Consider the following 22,398-nt stretch of genomic DNA (forward strand, 5'->3'; position numbering starts at 1 on the left):
GAGGACGCTGGAGCGCAGAGGAACTGAATGACGAGCTCAAGGTCAGAGCCAGGCGGTGGCAGGGCCAGGACCCCACCGCCGGCTGCCCTGGCCCAGCCCCAGGCCCCGTCCTCCCCGCTGTCCCAGTGAACTGGCACTCGGCACCGGTTGTTCCTCGATGGTGTCTCTCAAGAGGATTTTACAGTTGCCACCGAGCCAGTCCCTCTGCCTACTGGCCCATCCTTGATATTAGGAAGCCACACTGCTTCCCAGGAATGTGGGGTCTTGTTCTGCTTCCCTGCTCTGTTTAACTGAGCTTCAGAGCCTCCGGAATTTTTACAAGTGGTCCCAAATCTCTGGCAGGTGTCAGGGAGAGGAAACGTGTAATCCCAGGAAGCTCACTCCAGCTCCCCAGGCTGGTCAGCTGGGCACTGACACCACACAGTGACTGTGGGCGAGTCTCGAACCTGCGCGCCTCAGTCTCCGCGTCTGTAAAATGGGGATGTTAACAAAACCCGTGTGCTGGGACTGTCGTGAGGATGAAATGAGATAGTGGGTATAAAGTGATTAGAATGGTGCTTGGCACATGGAGACTGCTCTCCTAATGTTACCCACGGCTATTTTCACTCGCTCACTCGCCCATTCTTGCATCAGGCGGACGTTGGGTGAGCACCTGCTGTGTGCCAGCGTTGCTCCAGGCACAGCAAATGCGGAGAAGCAGCCGCTCTTCCTGGGCGCAAGCAGCATATGTTTTAATGAGGGAAGCGGGGCTGGAACGCAGACAGCTCTGCCCTCGCAGGAATAAACACGGCGCAAAACGCTGTGGGTATCCAGAGAAGAGAAGGTCACAGCCAGCCGGGGCAGCCGGGGCAGGCTTCGTGGGAGGACGGGAGGGAGGGTGGGGAGAACATTCTGCACGGAGGGCGGCTGCAGCTGAGCAAAGCCACGGGAGCCCGAAAGGACAGAGCATTCAGCGGAAGGCGAGGAAGCAAACTGGAGCGTCAGCTCCTGGAGAAGGGGGAGGAGTGAGGCTGTTTCTCCTGGGGGAGAGGACTCGAGGGGCGCGGGCCGTCGGTCCAGCAGGCGCAGCAAAGGGTGGCCTGGGCGGATGCAGGGAGTGGCAACTCCACGCTCTGCCCCTGGCCTTGCACCACGGTGTCAAGACCCCAGCCTAGGAGCTGTGGGTCTGACTTTATGGCTATAGTCCCTAGGGGTTGATTGGGGGTTGTGGGCAGGGCCTGAGTGTCAGGATTCATCCCAGGCCGCCATGTAGATTTGGGGAGGCCTCTATGGTATGTGCTCACTCTGTAACAGATTGAAGAATCTGACCTAGCCTGGCAGTCTCACCCTGTGATCTCCTTAGCGGCTGCGCTGCAACTACCCGCCACGTTCTTCCAAGAAGAGACGAACCCGGGCCATCTGCTTCCCCAGGGTCACTGCCATGCATGCAGGAAGCTTGTGTGTAGCCCAGCCACTCCAGATGCAGGCCAAAGGCCTGGCTTCCAACACGTGGGAGGCCATGGCCCCTCGTCTCCCGCTGGGAGCTGGCTTCAGAGGGTGATAAAGACATTCGGGGAGAGCCAAGGGGCAGAGGTGTAAAGGAGGGGCGTCAGTGCTGGGCTTCATACAGTGCTCCCCAGCTTACCCTGCGCGAGGGGACACCTGCTCTGCTCATCTCAGAAGGTTATCGTCGGACTCAGACCCACAGAGCTTCTAGTCCAGGAGCTTTTAAACTTTGGCTCTGGAATCCTTTGCTCACACAACGTGCTGTGGAATGTGATGCATAAAATAAAATGCGTCAACACAGAAATGTGGTGCTTGAAACTGAGAGCGCAGGACCCAGCGGCACGCCCACGGCCGCTTCTGTGCACGCATTTTGTGACCCTCTGATTTAGTCCAGCTGTCTCATGTCACAGAAGAGAAACCAAGAGCCTAGAGAGGGGAACTGGCCGGCCCAAGACCAACAACCCAATCTCTGGCAGAGCTAGGTCCCTTAAGAAGCAAATGAGATCAAGGATAGGAAAGTGATTTGTAAACTGTAAATTGCTATGCAAATGTAGGCTTATCATTATCTACATCGACATCTACATGAAGTTCTCGGCATTTCTCAGGGTTGGCATTTCTCAGGGTCGCTACTTTGGGGGAGGCTACTTTGGGAGAGGCTGCCAGGGAAAAAACCTGCAGGACTGAGAGTGTTGGTGTCCTGGGCAGTGTGGAAAGACCAAAGGCTTTGGCCCCTGGAGACAGAGAGGCCCGGCGCTGCCACTTACAAGCTGTGTAACCTTGGACCTCACTTTAGTTTCCTTTTCTAGAAGAACGGGTTCCCTCCCTGCTGTCTGGGTTTATGCGGGGCTTAAGTGAGCCGATGCACGTGCAAGTGCTCTCAACAAGGCCACGCACTCTGAATAGAGCCGTCTTGCGAGGGGCGGTCGTGATGGAAGAACAGAAAACCCAAGGCTTCGGGACTGGTGTTTAGCCCTCGCCAGGCACTTCCTGTCCCCGGGAGCTGGAGCCAGCTGCTGACGTGCTGGAGCCCGAGCGTTCCGTCTCCCCCGCTAGACACGGCTCCATAGGTCACGCCGCGCCCTCAAGCCGCAGCCCTCAGACACTCTCCGTCAAAGTGTCTGAGGCACAACCTTCCATCACCGGGCGCTGACTCAGCCCCCAGTGAGCTCCGTCTCTCCTGTCACACCCGAGGGTGCCAGGAGGCACCCGGCCAGCTGCTCAGCATCCCCCAAACCTCACCGGCTTCTGCATCCCGGGGACGAAGGGCAGGGCAGGCCGGGTGTGTTTCGGGAAAGAGAGAAGCGGTTTCTCTCCAAGACTTTGGAGAGTTCTTTCCGCCCTCCCCAGATGTTCCCCGCGGGGCGCGGGGCGGAGGCCAGCACCTGGCCCTGGCAGAGGATGTGCGCGCTCAGGCTGAAACGTGGGCAAGAGGTCGGGCACCGCGTGGATGGGATTTGGCCGGGTTCCTGTGGAGGGCCTGGCAAGCTGGTGCTCCCAGGAGACGGGAGGAGGCCTCGGACATTTGTGACTGTGCTACCTGGGGGTGACCTTGGGCACACTGCTTTCCTTCAGGGCCCCAGATGCAAAGCGACAGGGAAAAGTCGACCATGGGATGCCTAAGCTTTTATGACTCAGACGTGAGCTCTGAGGTTTCATTCATTCAATCATTCAGCAGATATTAATTGAGCACCTATTGTGTGCCAGGCACTGGGGAACAAAACTGGACAAAAAGTCCTGCCCGCCTGGAGCTGATATTCTCGTGGGACCAGACAGAGAAGGAAGAGGTGAACAAGAGGACAGAGGGCTGCCAGCTGGGGTCACAGCTGCGGGAAGAGGGCGGTGGCGAGGGGCGAAGGGTGCGGGGTGGCGTGGTGCTTGCATGCTGTGAGAGCAGGAGCAGGGGAGGCCTCGCTGAGAAGGGACAGCTGAGCAAGGGCCTGAAGGAGGACAAGCAGGGAGCCAGCCTTGGACATATCTGGAGGAACAGCATCCTGGGCAGAGGGAACAGCAAGTGCAAAGTCCCTGAGGCAGGAACATACCTGGGGCTTCAGTGCAGCTAGGAGGCAGTGTAGACACAGGAGATAATGGGAGACCCAAGGAGTGACAGGCTTGGTAATCTATTGTCCTGAGTACCTTAGAGAAAGAGATCCAGTGGGTCCATCTAATAACTTCAGAAATGTTCATATCCTCCCATCTGAGATGCTAACTCTAAGCTACTGTTTAAATGCCGGGACTTTCTGGCAGAAAAGAGTTGTTCAAACCTTAACAGCAAAGCCTTCTGCTCCTCCTCGGCTCATTCACACAAGGGTTCTTGGTATAGCAGGAAGGGCTTGGGTTCAAATCCCAGCACCCGCTGTTGCTTACTGTGTTACCTTGGGAAGGGCACTCAACCTCTCTGAGCTTCAGTTTCCCCGATGAACCTCATTAGTTGTTAGATTTAAATTCACGAGATCACAAGTTGAAAGTGCCTTTTATTATACATTGAAATGGGCAAGGTAAACGTCAGGGAGGTTTTTGTTTCCTTCAGTGACGCCTGTGGTCAGGGCTTGTCGCAAGCCGCCTGCTCCCCTCCACCACCCTGCTCCTCTAGCGCGTCCCACACGGCCAGCTGGCCCTCCCTGTGCCTGGGCCGGCGTCTGGTTCAGGGACCCAGGGGCCCCCAGGCAAGGCTGGGAATGGTTCTCTGGGAACACTCTGGTTCTGAACCGCCCCACAGTGTGTCCAGGAGGACTCTGAGCCCAGTGCTCCGGCCAGGTGGGACTGGGTGGGCCCAGCTGCTCCTCTCCAACACCCCTCCCGCGTCTCCCCCAGGTACAACGGCCCCAACCTGGTGCTGAAGTACGACCGGGCCCAGAAGCGGCTGGTGAACATCGCAGTGGACGAGCGCAGCTCCCCCTACTACGCGCTGCGGGACCGGCAGGGGAATGCCATCGGGGTCACCGCGTGCGACATCGACGGGGACGGCCGTGAGGAGATCTACTTCCTCAACACCAACAACGCCTTCTCAGGTAGGGACTGCGGCCTCGGCTTCCTCCTGCTTCCCCTCGCCCTCCCAGCACCGACTGCGGGAGGCCCTTGGGGTCCAGCAGCCACAGTCCCCTGCTGCCCCCGGGCCTGCCTGGTCCCAGCGCCACCCCTCCTCCTGTGCCTGAGCTTGCAGCGCTCACCTCCAGGGCCCGGGTCTGCAGATGCGTGGAGTGGACAGAGGCGGCCAGCGCTCCCCAGGCTGGGTCTTCCTCGCCTCCCAGGCCGAGCCCCAGGCCTCGTGACCCCTCCCCCGCTCCCACCCCGCCCCCGCCCGGTGCAGGCGCTCACCACTCTCACCGCGGTTATGCCGACACCAGAGCCGCCTGGCACCACCACGCTGGCTCAAAGGGGGCTTTCCAAAATGCTTGGAAATCCTTCAAGGTCCCCCACTATTTTTAGCTGAGCTCATTTATTCATCCACAAATTTTTGCCGAGCGCCCACCCTGTGCCTGCCTAGAGGTGCTGGGGGTGTAACTTTGAGACAGACACACCTGGAGCTCGCGGAGCCTGTCCTAGCCCGGAGCCTCTCACGCTGGAGTGTGCGAGTGTGCACCGGAGCCCCTGGGTCCCGTGTAATGCAGGACCTGCTCGGCAGGCCCAGGTAGGGGTGGGGCCCTGCGTTCTGCCCCACTCCCAGGCTAGGTGCCTCTGCGCCAGGGACCACACTCTGAGTAGCCAGGTCCTGCACGCTAGGGGTGGGGGAGGGAAACTGATGCCAGAAGGCTGCATGATAGTAGCAGTATGATGACAGCAATACGTAAGCACCTACTGCGTGCCAGGCCCTGATCTAAGTGTTTACGTTAATTATTTCATTTAGATCGCACACACCTCCATTAGGGAAGAACTGGTAAACCCACTTTATGGTTGAGGAAACTGAGGCACAAAGAGGTTCAAGGCCACACAGCTTGTAAGTCCCAGAATTCACACCCAGGAGTCTGACTCCAATTTTAGTATATGTGCTGCCGAGACGAGCACACGGGGTCTGACTCCAGATCGTCCTTGTAGTCAGGACACTGTGGCTTTCCTCTGTCCTGCATCCTCGGCCCAGTGGGGAGCTGGACTCGAAGTGGTTGCTCAGTGTCTCATGAGCTGGGGGCCGTGTTCCTGGGGCTGCAGAGGAAGGTGGTTCCTGCCCCGACACTCACATTTTCTCCGGCTCAGATCCCAGGATCTCGGCCCGCTAGAATGAAGTCCACTCCTGTGGAGCCGTGACATCTATGTGGAGTCCCGGGCCATGGCTCCCACTGGGGGGACAGAGGGCTCTCTGCCCCTGTGGGGCCAGGTGGGGCGTGTGCTGGACTCCTCCAGGTGGCAGCAGCCTCTCGTGTTGACTCTGGACAAGACCTGCCTTCAGACCCGAGCGGTCACCGTCCGGGACCTCCCAGCCTCCTGGAGCCGGTGACTGCCTGGCTGTGGGGACCACCTTCCCTGCCCCCCAACACGCACACACTGGCTTTCCCCTGGGTCACAATGTCAAGTCCGAGCCAGGACCGAGCCCCTCGACTGCCCTGACGTTGAGCCTTGCCAGCTGCGTGGATGGGAGGGCACGAGGTTGGGGCCCCCGCCAGGGGCAGGGGTGGCGCGCTGGCGGGCGGCCAGCCTTGTGCAGCCAAGAAACAATGAGCCACAGCCCCAAGTGGTGTTTTATGGGTTTTCATCTTATCGTGCCACCAAGTGAGGCCTGAGAGATAGTAATTATCCCTACACAAATATCAGGGCATGATTACCCAGCTGGATTTACTGCCCTCTCTCCAGCCAAGCCAAGATTGGATTAGGACACAATTAATTGATGGGCTGATAAACTCTTTAATGTGGGACAAGGTCAGGAAGGGAGCAGTGTCAAGGGATGTCTATAGCAGGGGTGAGCCCCAAGGAAGACTCCGGAGGGCTGGGAAGTAGGGACGAGAACCGTGGAAGGGACGTTCCGTGTGGCCCGGCAGGCAGGATGCCAGAGGAAGGCGCAGACTCACCCATAGTCACCAAGCACGGGGCCCCGGCACGAGGACCCTCCAGGTGTCTGCGAACCCCAGCCCTTCCCACGCTCTCAGCGTGCTCCGCTGGGGACCCGAGAGCAGTGGTTCCCCACCCGGCTGCACATCAGAGCTGCCTGGGGGCTGTCAGCCCTCCCAGCTGAGCGGCACTCCCGCCAGTCCCCTGAGAACCTGGGGGTAAGACCCTGTCACCAGATCGCAAAGCTCCCCCGGTGACTCCCATGTGCAGCTGAGGATAAAGGCCACTAACTTGGCGTCACACTAGTTCCACGCTCAGCCAACAGTAGCCCGACTCATGTACGGAGCACTTAGCATGTGCCAGGCACCGCTGTAGGCACGGAGGATGCCTCAGTGAACGAAACACAAGGACCCTGCCCTCGTGGAGTTCACTCTCTGTCCCCAGTTCTCTGTCCTTACATCTCTCCAGGTGCCTGCCTCCTCTCTCCCAAGCCCCTGGACGCTAAGCTCCTTGAGGGCAAAGTCCCCGTGTTGTTCGTTTTGTGGTCCCCTTTGGCCCTCGCTGGACATTTGGCCCTGGGCTTCCTGGGACTGAGGGCACATCTGGGGAGGCTGGAGCTGGCCCGGGGCCGGGGGAAGGATGACAGTGGCCGGCAGCCTCAGCCCCAGGCCCACGCCTCCCGCTGCCCTTCTGTGGGTTTGAGTTAATTTTTCAGTAGAGTGGTTCCATTGACTCATCGACAGTGGGTGGGGTATGGAGTGGGACATTTGTGTCGCGTCAGCACTTCCTTCGGTCCCTGGCACGGCGCTCAGCCGTTGACACTCTGCCCACTGTGGGGAACCTGAGGCCTCTCCAGAGGCCCAGCCAGCCCAGCACGGCCGTGGCGCTCAGCTGTGGGCCTCATCGGCTACCTACGGAAGGACAGTCCCTCTCCCCTGCCCCAGCCAGCTTAAGGAGGCCGGCAATGCAGTCCTCACAAGAGGGCTGAGAGCCTGCCCCTGGCAGTGTCCTGTGGGGTCAGTTTGTACAAACCTGGGGTCTGCCCCTTACTGGGTGACCTTGGGCGAGATACTTGCCCTCTCAGTCTCCCCTCCCTCATCTGCAGGACAGGAAAATACTGACTTCATACACTCTGCTCCCTGCAATGGCCCAGGAGACTGTGTCAAAGTCTTTGCCATCGCTCCTGGCGTGACCCAGGCTGCCTTTCTGGCCGCCTTCCCCCCAGTCGTCCTCGCTCACGACATTCTCGCCTGCTGTCTTCGTACTTGCCGTTCCCTTTGCCTGCAATGCTTTTCCTGCTCGTGTCCTCAAGGCTCACTTCTCTCCATTCAGGCCCCTGCTCAGATGAGGTCTTCCCTGAGCCCTTGTCTAAATCACAGCCCAGTCTCTCCCCGTGCCCTTAACTGGCTTACTTTCCTCCACTGCACCCACCGCTCCTCGGAAATACGCTGTTTGTCGTCCGTCTCTCCCGCTGCGGTCTGGACTCCACAGGCTAGGAACTTTGTCTTGCTCACTGGTCCAGACCCAAACAAGTACTAGTCCCTTAGCACCCGTTAAATACATATTTGTGAATAAACATTTGAGATAATGAATGGAAAGCACTTGTTATGGTGCCTCGGACTTCAACACTCTGAACAAAAGCCGTTGTCATTCTGTGCCTATGAAGAAGATCCGAGCTTGTAAAAGCTCCCTGGCCATGCTGCTGGCCCACGGGAGAGAGGCCCTAGCAGCAGAGAGAGAAAAGGACCAGAGTGAGCAAGACACTGCCCAGACAAAGGCTCTAGGTGAGCTCGGGTCAAGGTTGGGAATTGGCACGTAGGGAAGGGGAAGGAAAAGGAGGAAGCTTGACCACCATCCAAGGAGGCCTGGGCCTGGAAACCAGCTTATGGTTTAATTGACCTGGAAAAATAACAGCCTGGGTACTTCAGGCGGCACTAGTCAGTGAAAACCAGGTAGGAGAGTGTGGGGGCACAAGGCACCCCAGGATCCCCTGCAGCTTCTGGTCAGAGCCCATCCCCTGGGCTCCAGCCCACCTGGCTGCTCCCCTGGGCAGCCCAAGCTGTCCTGCACACATGGCCCGGCCTGGGGAAGGGTAGCGTGAGTAGCATATGGGTCAGCACTAACCTTGATCCCAGCCACCACCTTATTTTCTCTCAGTTCAACAAAATGTTCATTGAAGATCTGCTATGTGCAGGGCCCTGTTAAAAGAACACACGTACCTCCCTCCTCTCTGCACAGTGGTATGCCCTACTCACAGTTCCTCTCCTTGCTCTTTTTTTATTTAACAATATATTTTGAATATTATTTCCTGGCAGTACACAGAGAACTTTCTCCTTCTTTTCATGGCTATATAGTACTCCATTGTATAGATTTGCCATGAATTCAATCGGTCCTGTGTTGATGAAAGATTACTTGCAATCTTTTGCCCTTACAAAGAGTGCCACCAAATGAATAAGCTTGCCCAACATGCCATTTTCCACAAATGCAGGTATATTTATAAGATAATTTCCTGGAAATGGAATTACTTCGCCAAAGGACTGCAAGTGTGCAGCTTGGGTAGGCATTGCCAGACTGCCCTGCACGGGGACACTACTCATCACGTTCCCGTCGGCCACACCTGCGAGCGGGCACTTTCCAACCCTCGCCAGCACAGTGTTTCAGCAAGTTTTTTAGTATTTGCCAATCTGATGGGAAAATATTGCTATCCAAGTATAGTTTTAATTCCCATTTTTCTTAAAATGAGTGAGGCTGAGAATATTTTTTATATATTTGAATCTCTTGTCTGCTCATAGCCTTTGCCCATTTTTTCTATTGATTATTGGTCTTTTTTCCTATTGATTTGTAACACCTCTTCATAAATTAGGGAAATTAGCCCTTTGTAATACAAGGTGCAAATAGTTAGTTTTCCCTTGTTTGTCATTTTTCTTATGTCTTTGCTCATGGTGGGTTTTGTAATGTGGGAAATTTTCATTTTTATGGACTTGGATTTATCACTCTTTTCTTTTATGGCTTCTGGGCTCTGTGTCATGCTTAGAGAGGCCTTCAGCAGGGGCTTTTGCGACCTCTTAGAGAAGAGAGGCGGCGTCAATCACTGTGCTAGAGGCAAGAGGGGGATCCGGGTGGTGGCACTTCCAGCCTCTCCTGCCTTCACGGCAGATGAGCCTCCGGCTCTCGAGAGAAGCGCCCCTTGTGCGGCGGCTCCTTCGCCAGGCCCGGTGCCAGCCGCGCCCAGGTAACCTACGCCTCACGACCCGCGGTGTGATGCCCGGACCAGCAGCGCTGGGACCAGCCGGAAGCTCTTACAAACGCAGCCTCTCAGCCCCCCAGACCTCCTAGGCCAGAATCTGTATTTTAATCTTCCCGTACCCAGGAGAGTCTGAGATGTGCTGCCCGAGCCTCCACCCTCTTTTCCTAGGCTCCTCTGGTCCTAAAACGGATGCCAGGGTCTCCTGATCCCCAAGCAGCTTTCACGCAGACGCAGCGCCCTGACCCACAGCCGTCCCGGCATGGCCGCGCTCGGGGACCTGCCCTGGCTCCTCAACACACGTGGCCCGGTGAGCAGCAGGGAGGGAGCGAGGTGGCCACAGCAGCGCCGTGAGGAGTCGGGGCCCAGAGGCCACATCTGTGGTCCTGACAAAGAACGAGGCTGCCCCCCGCGAGCGGAGCGGCCCAGCGCTGTAATACCACACAAGGAGGCTTTGCAGCATGCGGACATGGTTTGAAGCACAGCGTTGCCACCTCACAGCAGCTGTGCAACCTGAGGCAAATGATTTAACCCGCTGAGCCCTGATTTCGCTCTGTTGAATGAAGACTCCATCCTCCTGGCGTGGCCACAGATGCGACTAACGGAGCCAATGTGGGCAAAGCTCCCGGCAGGAGCCAAAGGGGTTTCCCTCTTCCCCCTGGCTTGGAGGAAGGAGGGCTGGGGCCAGCAGTTATACGGGACCCAGGGAGCCTGGCCTTCTCGGCTAAGTGTCCTTTGTCCGAACTCCTTTCTTCCCTTGGAGCCATCACTGCCTTGCTGGTTTTCCATTGACGGAGCCTCATAAAGCCTTTTATACCTGATGTCACCATTGGGTCCTGGGGTGTGGATCATTGCGGATCTGCTGTGGTCAGGCCCTGTAATTCCCTGGATGAGGATGAGGAGGATGATGGCATTGTTATTATTTACTGGAATTATCATGTGCCAGGCATTGTTCTAAGTGCTTTACGTATGTTATCTAATTTAACCCTCACAACAACCTGGTAAATAGCTGCCCATTCTCATGATCCCATTTTCCAGATAAGAAAAAGCCAAGTTCATGATTTGCCCAAGGTCAGCCTAGAGGAAGGATGTTCCTGGCTACCCCACCAGCCCTGCTGTTTGCCTCATGGATGAGCTTGAAGGCTGAGGCCTCTGCCCTGCCGCACACACCTGCCCTCCCCTCTCTGCGTCACCAGTGTCAGACTGAGTCAGGCCATCCCCTGGGTGGGGCTAGCCCCTGGGGAGGGGGTCCACCCAGGGGTCCTTAGGAACAGCCCTTTATGGCCCAATCTCACCCTGCCATGGCCCCAGGCTGCTTCTAGTTCTAGTTTTCTGGTTGTGTCATCACTCCTTCTCTGCCTCTTTTCCCTCCTTCACCCCAAATGTGGCTGCTCCCTGGGACTCCATCTTTGGCTTGGTCTTTCCCCTGTCCCCAGTTCCAGCCCCCCTGTTGCCATCCATAATGGCCACTGACATCTTGGCTACCTCTTGACCACTTCAAATGCAAACTCTGAAGCTAAGCTCCTGCTCCTCACCCCCAGCTGGCCCAGTGTGCCTGCTTGAGTCACCGTCCCCACACTGTGGACAGCTCCCCTGCTCTGCAGCCACACCCGGCCAGTCCCTCGTGCCCTCCTGCTGTGGCCCCTGTACCCAGCGCTTCCCCCACCCACTGTCAACACCCCAGTCAAGCCCGAGCTCCTGCAAAAGTGGCTGCTCACTGCATTTTCTCTTGCAAGCTCACCCCACAGCCAACTCAATCTTCTAGAAGCACTGTCTTCCCCTGACTTTCCCCAGATCAGAAGCCACCAATGAATGGCCCCTTTGCCCTAAGTTCTGGGGTTGCTGGGTCTCCCCTGCCCCGCCATGTTTCTCCCCCTCTCTAGGCCAGTTCAGTGTCCCCTCTGTGCCCACTACAGTGCCATTCTCCTGCCTACTACAGCGCCATTCTCCTGTCTGCCTGAGCTGAGGAGTGCAGTGCTGACCCAGGCTTCAGAGTCGGAGGACCTGGGTTTGACTCTCTCTCTACCTTTACCTGGTCTGTGACCTTGGGTAATTGACTTAACCTCTACCCCTTAATTTCTCCATCTGTAAGATGGGGCTACACCACCTCTCAGGGTCTACAGGGTTTAGACAAGATAATGGTTATAAAAACAAGAACGTGCTTCGTGCAGAGCCTGGCCATGCTTCTGCCCCATACATACTTGAGTCATTGCTGTTGTTACTCTGACCCTTCGAGTCCCAGGCCAGGTGCCTCCTCCCTCAGGAAGGCCTCCCTGATCCCAGCAACCTCTTCCGTCCTCATTTCATGGTGTCTCCTGGATGTACTGTCCCGTCCTGCCCTGCTGGGCTCTGCCAGCTGTGGCTCTTAGGCAAGGCCCCGCAGCTCCCGTGGCTCAGGCGCTTCGTGTGGGAGGCATGAGGGGACCCACCTCGTGGGTGTGGCGAGGGCAAGTGAGTGTGGGTGAAGCCCCTGGCACAGAGAAAGTGCTGTGGGGTGGCAGGTGTCCTTAGTGTCACTGCCGCCTCATGGCCTCTCCTTCACTTACTCCTTGTGTTGCGAATGGACCATTAGCACCCTGAGGTGGGGACCAAGGCTCTCGCTTCCTGCTGCCTCCACGGCTCCTGGCCCCAGCAACCTGACAACTGGCACTTCCACTGCACTCTGGGACCTCTGAGGCTCTTTTAGTGCCAACATGCCAGAGTCAGGGTGGGAATGGGAATTCCCAGACTTGCCTCTCACGGGGGCTGTGACCCCCAGAGCCCCCTTGCCTCCTCGAGTCCTCCCGTGTCTCCCAGGCCTCCACCTCTCAGTGTCTCCCCCAGGGCCCCAAGCGAGACCCTCTCCCCTGCTCCTGACAGCCTTTCCTCTTGCAGAGCAGCTGCCCCCGACTCAGTGAGGGGCCCCGGGGCGGGATGCAGCTACAAGGAGCCAGAAGGCAGGATTACACGCCGACACGGGCCGGGGCCGGTGCTGGGTGTTTATTGCCTGTGCCATCGACCTGCACAGCTCGCTGTTTATCTGTCTTCCTGACACACCTAATTACCCAGGTTGCAGCTGCCAGAGCGTTTGCTCTTCCTAAATCACAGGCTCCCATCGCTTCTGTCGCCCCGGCCTCCGGGCCTCTGCCTGCAGAAGGGCTGCCATTGATTTTGCCGTTCCCATTTATGATCTACAAGGCTCCGCATCACTGTTGCACATTTTACCTTAATTAGTTTATTCTTCTGGGCGTCCCTGGTGAGCTCGGAGGCCAGGAGGCTGAAGAGGGGTGGTGCCAACAGCACAAGGCACCCTAACCCCTCTGGCCAAAAAGCCAGAGCCTGACCGGACGTCAGCACCTAGCAATTTGCCAAGGACGGTGCTGGTTCTGCAGGGTGCTAATAGGTGGTCTGCAAAAAGGGGTTCCATGGCCAAGGAACATTTGGGAAAGACTGGGTTAAATAATATTAAGCAGGCAATTTATTGCAAGATTTTTCAAAGTTTTGATAGACCAATGTCATTGTGGATCTCCCAGAGGCAGGTGATCATTCAGTCCTTCCCAAACTCAGATGATCATGGAACCCTTTCTCCAGGCATCTCACAGAGACCAGGGTCCCACAAAGCACACTTTGGGAAAGGCTGTCTGGGGTGGACAGAGGGAATTGGAGGTAGTGAGATGAACAAAGTGGGTCACCCTCTGTCCTAGCTGAGGGAGGAGCTCAGCAGCTTGAGAAGTTTCTTCCACTGAATCCAGAGGTGCCAGTGGAGCCCTGGCTACCACTTTGCTGCCCTGGCCCAAGCTTTGTGGGGGTGGAGCCAGGGTATTTCAGGAAGGGTATTTCAGGCTGGGTATTTCAGGCTGAGTATGGGTATTTCAGGTATTCAAGCCAGGGTATTTCAGGCTGGCTGCAGGTACAGGGCCGAGGGGGCCCTGGTTGGACAGCTGGGCAAGGGTTACTTGCTGTGGGGGAGGGCTGGGGGGCCTGTGACCAGAAGCCTGTGGGGGCCATCCTCGAAGGACCCCCAGGTGTCTGGAAGCAATGACAAGTCTGCCACTGTCTCTGGGACAGCTGTGAAGACAGCAGCCTAAGTCCAGGTCCCTTCTCCACAGTCCAGAAATCCAGAACATTCTGAAAGCCTCAAGTGCTTTTTTTCAAGTTTAGGGGAAACTCATTTGATAGCAAAACCTGTCCTGAGCTGATATGAGCTATTTATAGGCTTTATTTATCCCATTTGGTGTGAATATTCATGTTTTACTGCAGAAATATTAATGTGTTTAATTACAGGGTGCTGCCCCAGTCCCTGCCGGGGCTGTTATGTAATAAACGGAGTGTGCGCTGTGTTACCGTTCTAAAACATGAAGGAAAAAAACCCAACTTTCTAAACACATCTGGCCCCAGGGATGGTGGGCCTGGGGCTGTGGGCCTGGGGTCTCTCGGAGCTGTCGCCAACTCTCAATGTGCGTTTTCTCGTGTAATTCCCACAGGACGCTGGGAGGGAGGCACAGCTATTGTGCTCGACTTTCGGTGGGAAACGGGTCAGGGACTTGCCCCACACTCACAGCCGACAAGAGGAGACTCGGGCGGACTGGGTCGGGTACCTGTGTTTTTACTCGGGGAACCAGCGTCCCCATTTCCCCGTGGGCATCCCCCCTAAGCATGGCAGCTCTGTGCAGATCCCTGTCTGGGCTCCTTAGAGATGGGCCTGAGCTCGTGCTGCCACCCACAAACACTGGCAGGTCTCCTGGGTCTGCCTCCCCGCGTCCCTCCCCACGGAGGGCCTGTTCTTCCAGCATCAGGGACTCTGCACCCTGGTGTCCGGTGGGCATCCCTGAGGCCAACTCCAGAGCTCACAGGTCACACTCCCGACCCTGGGGACCTCATGGTCTCAGGAAGCCCAGAGGGAGGCCTCTGAGACCAAACCCTGTGTCCTCTCCTGGGCTGAGCCACCCGAGAGGCCATTACTCTGCTCCCACCTACACACACCTGCACAGGCACTCACGCCGGCACTCACGTGTTCTCACGTGACACTCACTTTCTCACCCTCCCTCGTTCCCCCACCGCCACTCACTCTCACACTCATTCCCGCTTCCTCACTCTTCCATCCCACACTCACTCATTCTCCCTTACACTCACACACACTATCCCACACTCACTCTCATTCTCTTACGCATGCTCTTGCACACTCATTCTCACACGAACCCTCACTAGCGCATGCCTTCTTGTGCTCATACCCTCACACATTCTCACTCATTCTCACACTCACTTTCACTCATTCTCATGCTCACACTCTCACTTTCATTCATCCTTGCACATTCTCATTCTCATGCTCACACTCTCACACACTCACATGCACGTGCACACGCACTCTCACTCACACACTCACTCACGGAACCACCGACTCTCATCAAGCCCCTGCACCGCAGAGCCGAGGTCTCCAAAAGACCTTAGAAAGTAGCTCATCTATAAAACAGGAAAACTCATTTCTGACTAATAATAGCTACCACTTTGTTGGGGGGGGGGAGCCAACCTTTAATGTGCATCATCTACACCTCGCAGTAAATTCGAATGCAGTTATTTTTGTCATCCCCATTCATGAATAAGAAAACTGAGGCTCAGAGATGCCAAGCACCTTGCCTGAAGTCTAGAGCCTGGATGGAGAATCCAGGGAGCACTGGGACTGGGACTCCTGGCCCATCTCCTGGAAGCCTGGAATTCCTCCCCCGGGCCATGGTGTCACCCTTCAGTCTAGGCCCGCTTCCTTTTCCCTGCCAGCCAGCCAGTCAAGTTCAGGGTTCTGGCACCAAGTCCACTCTTTCCCATGCTCACCTTCCCCAATTCCTCCCGCTGCTCCCCTCCCTGTGTTTCCTGTGCTGGGCCCTGAGGGTGGCATGTGGCCCCTCCTAAGCTACCAGTGCTCTGCGTCTTGCTTTAACAGGAAATAAACTCAGGGTGACGGTGGAGGGAAGAGCTCTGCCTCCACGGTAGCTTGAAAAGGCTTGAGCTCCAGCCACTGGGAGTTCTTCCCACTTCCCCAGAGCAAGGCTTCTTGGTCATGAACGAGCTTCAGAAGGCCACAGATCTCCTGACATTACATGCAGCATGTCGTGTGGTGCTGAAGGTCGTTGGCCTCCATCCCGTTCTCAAAGGGGTCAGTCATGCAAAAGAGGTGGAGACTACTGCCCTCCAGGGCTCCCCAGTGCTGCAGCCAGGGCCTCCCAGGGCTGCAGAAACTCCTCGTCACAGCCCAGGCAGAACCACCCCGCACCTTCTCAGAGCTCCACTTCCAGTGCTTTCCTCAGTGTGGACTAAGACCTCCCCACCAACCAGGGCCATTTCTGCTGAGACCCCAGTCTGGCCCTACGACCCAGTACGACCCAGCAGAGGATATAGGGACAGCTCCTCTGGGTTGGGTCTGGATGTTGGAACGTGGGCAGTCCCAGGCTCTCGTTCATGACGTTGCAGGAGCACACGGTGCAGGGCGTGAAATCCAGGTGTCGAAGGTCATCCCAGACACGTATGTGGGAGCAGTAGCATTTCTTCCCTAGTCCCTGAGGCCTGGGCTGGCCACCTCCATAAGCTTCGAGCTCTCAAAACTGAAAACATCTGAGTGTCCCCCAAACAGGGAGGAGTCTCACCCGCTTGAGGTGTCCTGCAGCAGATGGCCCACCCACCTCTGGCCCAACCTCCTCTTGGCGGATGCTACGAGACATGCACAGAGATCAGAAGCTGGACCCTGGTCCACTGTCCACCAGCCCTCCCTTTCTTCCTGTCTGCAGGGGTGGCCACCTACACAGACAAGTTGTTCAAGTTCCGCAACAACCGGTGGGAAGACATCCTGAGTGACGAGGTCAACGTGGCCCGTGGCGTGGCCAGCCTCTTTGCCGGACGCTCTGTGGCCTGTGTGGACAGGAAGGTGAGTGCAGAGGCGCATGGAGGCAGGGCTGGGGAGAAGCAGAGGGCACACAGCAATGACAGCCAAGATAGCAGCCACCAGGGAGACATCCCCCGGCAGAGTGGTGGCTCTTACCAGCATGGTGGCTCCCAGAGTGGCTGCTACACACTAACAACCACACCTTGCAGGATGAGCTACAGTAGACCTTTCGCACCCTTTCTCCCATGCGGCCCTCCAGCAACCAGTGAGGAAGCCGACTGGAGGGACATTATGTCCAGTGGACATTTGGAGGGACAGAGGCCCAGCTTGGAGCAGTGATTTGCCTGGGGACCCAGAATGGATTAGTGGTGTGGTTAGGACATGAGTCACAATCTTCTAGCTCTAAATCCTGTGCTTATTCACTCATTCAACTAACATTTACAGAGTGTGTCCTGTGTGCCAGGCATTGAGCCATGGGCCCCTTCTAAACACTTACGGGACAAATGAAGGCACAGATGGCCTCCTAGGTGGGTGGGCGGAGGGTGCCTGAATACGCAAGTACTTCAGTGTATCAGTAGCGCCAGCCAAAGTGGACGGGAGGAAAGGCCGGGTGGGGAGGGCCAGGAGCAGCTGCAGCCATCTGCCTTGGGGGGCGGGGGTGTCAGGGGGAGCCACCCACCCAGGCCCAGGTCCCAGCAGACCCAGCCAGAGCCGAAGGCTTGCTGCGGAGGTGATTTATCCCTCCTGTCACCTGCTCCCCTGCCGCCCACCTCCTTGGCTGAGTAAACAGTCATCTCTAAATCAGGGGCCCAGCTGCTGCCCATTCTGGGGGCAGGGGCAAGGGGGTGGGCTCACTTTGGGATTGAGATGGCACTGGGGATTGAGGATTCAGCGTGAATCTTCACAGCAGGGGCCTCCAGGCCTTGGGAGAAGGCAGGTGCCAGGTATAAATATTTATTTCTTAACAAGCTGGTGCTGGGAAGAGAAGCCAAGCTGGGCTGTGAAGCCACATTTAGCCCTGACCTGAATCTGTGCCACCTGGACTCCTGCCTGGTGGGAGGGGACGGGGAGGCGCGCTGTGAACAGCCCCAGAGAGTGGGGGTGCCAGGCCTGGGCACGGCTGGGGGCCTCTGCCCAGCCTCCTCCTTCAGGAGCCATCTCTGTGCTCCAGGACCCCGGCTCCCCACACCCAGCTGCCGTGGGAAGTTGGCAGGGAACTGGAGGGAGGGGCGTGCAGGTTAATCCTGAGGAGATGTGCTGTTTGTCCTCACAAGGTCATCTGCACACCCACGCGTTTAACCACAGGACAAAGGCACCACGTGAACTGGCGCTGCAGCCCGGAGGCGGGCGTTCAGAGGCCGGGGCACCCCCCGGCTCAGCCCCAGACTCAGCTCCCAAGCCTCGGTCTGCCACCAGGAGTGGGGTCGCTCTCTGCGTCCAGCCACCACCTTTGCCATCCCTGGGGCCTGAGAACCGTGAGGGAAGGCAAGGAGAGAGGCCGCGGCCAGCCTGGGAGCCGAGAGAGGCGTGCAGCACGGTGCAGGGAAACACAAGAGCAGGGTAACAGTAACAACAGCTAAGGCTGATTAAACTGCCACCTGCCCAGCCCTGTGCTAAGTAGTTTAGATGTGTCATCTTCCTGAACCCTGGTAATAATGAGCCCAGGAGGTAGGTGCTATCATTATCCCATTTTACAGATACGGAAACTTTGGCTTCCGGCGATTAGGCAACTTGACCTTGGTCACACATGAAGTGGCAGACAAAGGCAGGAATTTAGTCTGCTTGGCCGAAATTGAAGCAGATCCCTCTCTACCCCTCGGCTACCCTGCCTCTGGGTGAAACGGCAGCAGACACACCTTTCCAACCACAGGTTTTAGTGCCACGTTCACCCTAGTCGTCCTAACTCAGCCCCACAGCCTCTACCTGGGGCCTTTTCATCTGTGCGCCTGGTCAGTGCTTCGCAAAGTGTGGGCCCCAGACCAGCAGCATGGGCATTGTTAGAAATGGACAATCTCAGGCCCCACCCCACGCCTCTGAGTCAGAACCTCTGGGGGCCCCAGCGATCCGGGGTCCAGCCAGCCCCGCAGGTGATGCCGGCGCGTGCTGAAGACGGAGAGCCAGAGCTGTCGCGCCAGGTGAACGGCTCAGCCCCCGCCATGCACTGTCCCCTCCCTCTGCCCTCGCCCATTCTCTGCCCCAAACCTGGAGCCCCTGCTTGTCCTTTATCTTCAGCGGACTCATCACTCACCCACCTTTCTGGATCCAGCCCAAAGCTGATCTCTTACAAGAAGCGTTCCCTGATCGATAATGATTATGCCTCATGTTTATATAGCATTTTTATCTCTTCAAAGACCTTTCACATACGTTGTCTCAGGAAGCAGGGGGAGCATGATCCCGTTTAACACATGAGGGACATGGTCTGCAGGCTGTGAGGGAGTTGCCCAAGGACAAGGAGCCAGTTAGGGGCAGACTGGGACCCAGGCTACCAGCCTGAGACCAGCGGCTCTCAAAGTGTGTTGACCAGCAGCGTCAACAGAATCCAGGAACTTGTTAGAAATACAAATTCCCAGGGCCCACCCCAGACCTCTCGAGTTGGAAACTGTGGGGAGGGCGCCCAGGATCTGTGTTGTCACAAGCCCTCCAGGTGGCTCTGATATAGGGTAAAGGGTGAGAACCACTGTCCTGAACCCAAAACTGTAGAAACATCTTCTTTCCCCTGGAATCAGGTCACCCTCCCAGAATCCTTGTAGTCAAGTGTACACGTGAATTTCTGCAATCTTCTATGGCCTAACACATCTATGTTTCTCAGTTCTAACAGCCCAATAAATTGAAGTAAGGGACTAGGTATAACTGAATTTTATAAACATCCCAATTTCTATCACAGTGCATTTCAGTCCACTGGGCTTAATTGCTCATTTGTGGGTGAGATTGCTGCCAGCTGGTGGGGTCAGGCAGGGTTCTTGGTGGCACCCTTTCCCCTTTGGCCCCTCACTCACTCTTCAGCCAGTCATTCCACACACAGACACCACACTCCTGGGGCGGCTGAGAACCTCTCAAAGTCCTCCCCTGATCAGGAAGCCGTGTTGAAAAGCAGCGCATCTCAAACTGCAGCTTTGCGCAGGAACCACGTGGGAGTCTGGCGGAAATGCAGATTGTGATTCAACAGGTCTGGGTGGGGGCAGGGATTCTGTCTTTTTAACATGCTCCCAGATGTCACTGAAGCCGCTGGTCCAGGGACCACTGTGAGTAACAAGATTTGTAAAGCACGGATTCCCAGGTGGCAGGGGACAGGCTCAGATGACCAAAAGAGAAGGCACAGAGATGTCCTTAGGGAACAGCTTTTACCACCTCTGGCTTTGTCCCCTGACACTGTCTTGCATCTTACATTCCAGCAACATGCAGCCAACGGCTGTGGTTTCCCTACATACATCATTCCTTTTTTCATCTCTGCTGGAAGGTTCTTTCCCCTCCATTTCACTTGGGTGAGACTCCTCTCCTCCTGTTCTGAACTCCCCATAGCTCAGTGCCCTTCCTCTGGGTTAGGAGCCCCTCTTCTGTGCATCCGGGAAATCCTGCACCTACTCTCTGCCATGTGTGTCTATGATTGTTGACGCATCTATACACCCAGGCCACCCTGGGCTCCTTCCTTGGCCTCAGCCCCCAGTCAGACAGACTCAAGTGGCTCCTAATCATCTTCCTGATTAGGAGAAGAGGGTCCTGCCTGAAGAGGGTCCCTCAGCAGGCAAAGTCAGTGCCCAGTCAGGTGAGGCAAGGTCTGCTCATGGTGCCGCTGGGTAAGGAGTAGAAGCAGGCAAAGCGGGCCGAGAGGAAGGGGTGACAGCACAGTCTTGTTGCCTTGAGCTCAGCTGTTTCTCTGGAGTCCTTTTGTGCTCATGGCTTGCCTTTCAGACTAGACTAGAAGCAACCTAAGGACAGGGACTTTGCCTTAAGTACATGTATAGCAGAGCACCTTGCACAGAGTGGGAGCTCAAGAAGTATTTACTGCCTGATTAATTGGAGGGAAGTGATGAAAAGGAAAGCTAGACAACTGATTTAGAAATTGTACGGATCTCTTGGGAGGAAGGCGTCCATTGAAGAAATAACACCACTACAGTAACAGGCAGAAAAGAAGCATCTTTCATCAGCAGCGTCTCGGACTAGAGAAGAGAATGACTGTAGCAAAGAGAAGCCGATGCCCAGGGCTTCCACTGGATGCAAAGGAAAAATAAAATATTTGAGACAGTGTTATGAAGGCAGAAGCAATATAATCTTTCTTTCTGGTAATACGGGGAAAAGGAGGGAGTGAAAGAGGGAGGGAGGACCCCTGCGAATCCGTGTCTCTTGTGAGACCAAAATAGAGGCATGAAGAAGCACAGGGCAGGAAGGGGGGAGAGAGAGGTGGCTCAGGAATTTGCTTGTCATCTTGGCTGGAGTGAGCTTGAATGAGAGAGAGAGAGACTGAGAATAATGGGAATTGGTAGATCAATCAATCAGCAAATATTTATTGAGCAGCTACCCTGGCTGGCAGCTGGAGAGAGCTCAGCTGGAGGGAGGCACATTAGAAAATTGTCTATAAAAAGGTGGTTGTGGGGGAGAGGGAGGGATGTGTTCTTTTGGAACAGGATGGAAGGAGAAGCAGGCTGCTTCGCTCTACGACTCCCGGAGGTGTCATTCACACGGTAGCCTTTGTGAAAAGCCCCTCTGGAGGTGTGCTGGGCACAGCCTGCAAGGCCATTCGGACAGACCTGGGGAGAAGAACCCGACTCTGTGGAAGAGCTATGGCCCTGCAGGGGGCAGGAGGGATTTCTGGGGAAAGAATGGGATGAGCCGAGAGGGCTGCTCACCTGCCTCCTTCTCTCTTCCTCAGGGCTCCGGACGCTACTCCATCTACATTGCCAATTACGCCTATGGCAACGTGGGCCCCGATGCACTCATCGAAATGGACCCCGAGGCCAGTGACCTGTCCCAGGGCATCCTGGCACTCAGAGATGTGGCTGCTGAGGCTGGGGTCAGCAAATACACAGGTATGCAGCATGACCCGGGAGGCCGTGCAGTGGAGGGGATGGGGTCCGGCACCCGGCAAGGCTGAGTCTAATTCAGCAGAGACCACAAGGAGAGGATGGGCTCATGTCCCTGTGGAGGGGGCAAAGGCTCTATTGCATCCCACCACCCACAGAAGGCTCCTCCCATGCTGCCTGCCTCTCCAAGGCTTGTGGAAACATCTGGCAGGTGGGAGTTTTGGGGTGCCCAATGGGAGACATCAGGCACAGGGGCTCGCGGGAAAGTGGGGTGTGAGAACACACAACAGCAACCTGTGTCTGGAACCCTTGCCCCATTCCTGGCTGTAACCTCAATGGTGGGTGAGCAGGTTCTATAGGAGAAAACTGACAAATCACAAAAGCTGAGATTTAAAGCATTATTTATTGCCAAATACCAGATGAAATTATTTACTTACACATATGCAGCCAGGAATTGAGTGCTAAATCCCTAAGCTTCAGTTGGGTCCCGTCTCAGATAACTGAGCTCAAAGAATTGTGTTCCTGTTCCAAACCCTCTCCAGCGCTTTTTTTGAAGGCACGCTCCCCCCCATCTTTCTGGATGGAGGACCTATTGTCAGAGTCTCTGACAGGGAGATCTTTCTAGGGAAGGCTGTTTTTCTAATTCCAGCACGGCTGCTGACTAAACTCTGATAATCTGCCAATAGACTGCTGATGGCAGAGCAATCCAGTTCCTGTTTTGGGTGCCAAAAATTAGGAAGCCAGAGCCGTGCACAACAACTTCTCATGTGAACCTCAGCCTCACTCACACCCGACCTGCACTTCGGACGTAGAAATTCTCTCGT

At 56.2% G+C, this 22,398-nt stretch overlaps 1 protein-coding gene across 5 annotated transcripts in view; it reads left to right on the top strand.

Annotated features, from left to right (window-relative positions):
- The window catches only part of CRTAC1 (cartilage acidic protein 1), a 147,643-nt gene that overhangs the window by 80,184 nt on the left and 45,061 nt on the right, over positions 1–22,398 (top strand). For all 5 annotated transcript variants that reach the window (XM_012767910.2, XM_012767919.2, XM_076009878.1 and 2 more), the window contains exons 3-5: positions 4,297–4,493; positions 16,462–16,598; positions 21,424–21,580. In XM_012767910.2, coding sequence (XP_012623364.1) covers positions 4,297–4,493; positions 16,462–16,598; positions 21,424–21,580 — 491 coding nt within the window. The remainder of the gene's footprint in view (positions 1–4,296; positions 4,494–16,461; positions 16,599–21,423; positions 21,581–22,398) is intronic.

This window comes from Microcebus murinus, chromosome 14, assembly GCF_040939455.1.
Source record: "Microcebus murinus isolate Inina chromosome 14, M.murinus_Inina_mat1.0, whole genome shotgun sequence".
Lineage (NCBI taxonomy): Eukaryota > Metazoa > Chordata > Mammalia > Primates > Cheirogaleidae > Microcebus > Microcebus murinus.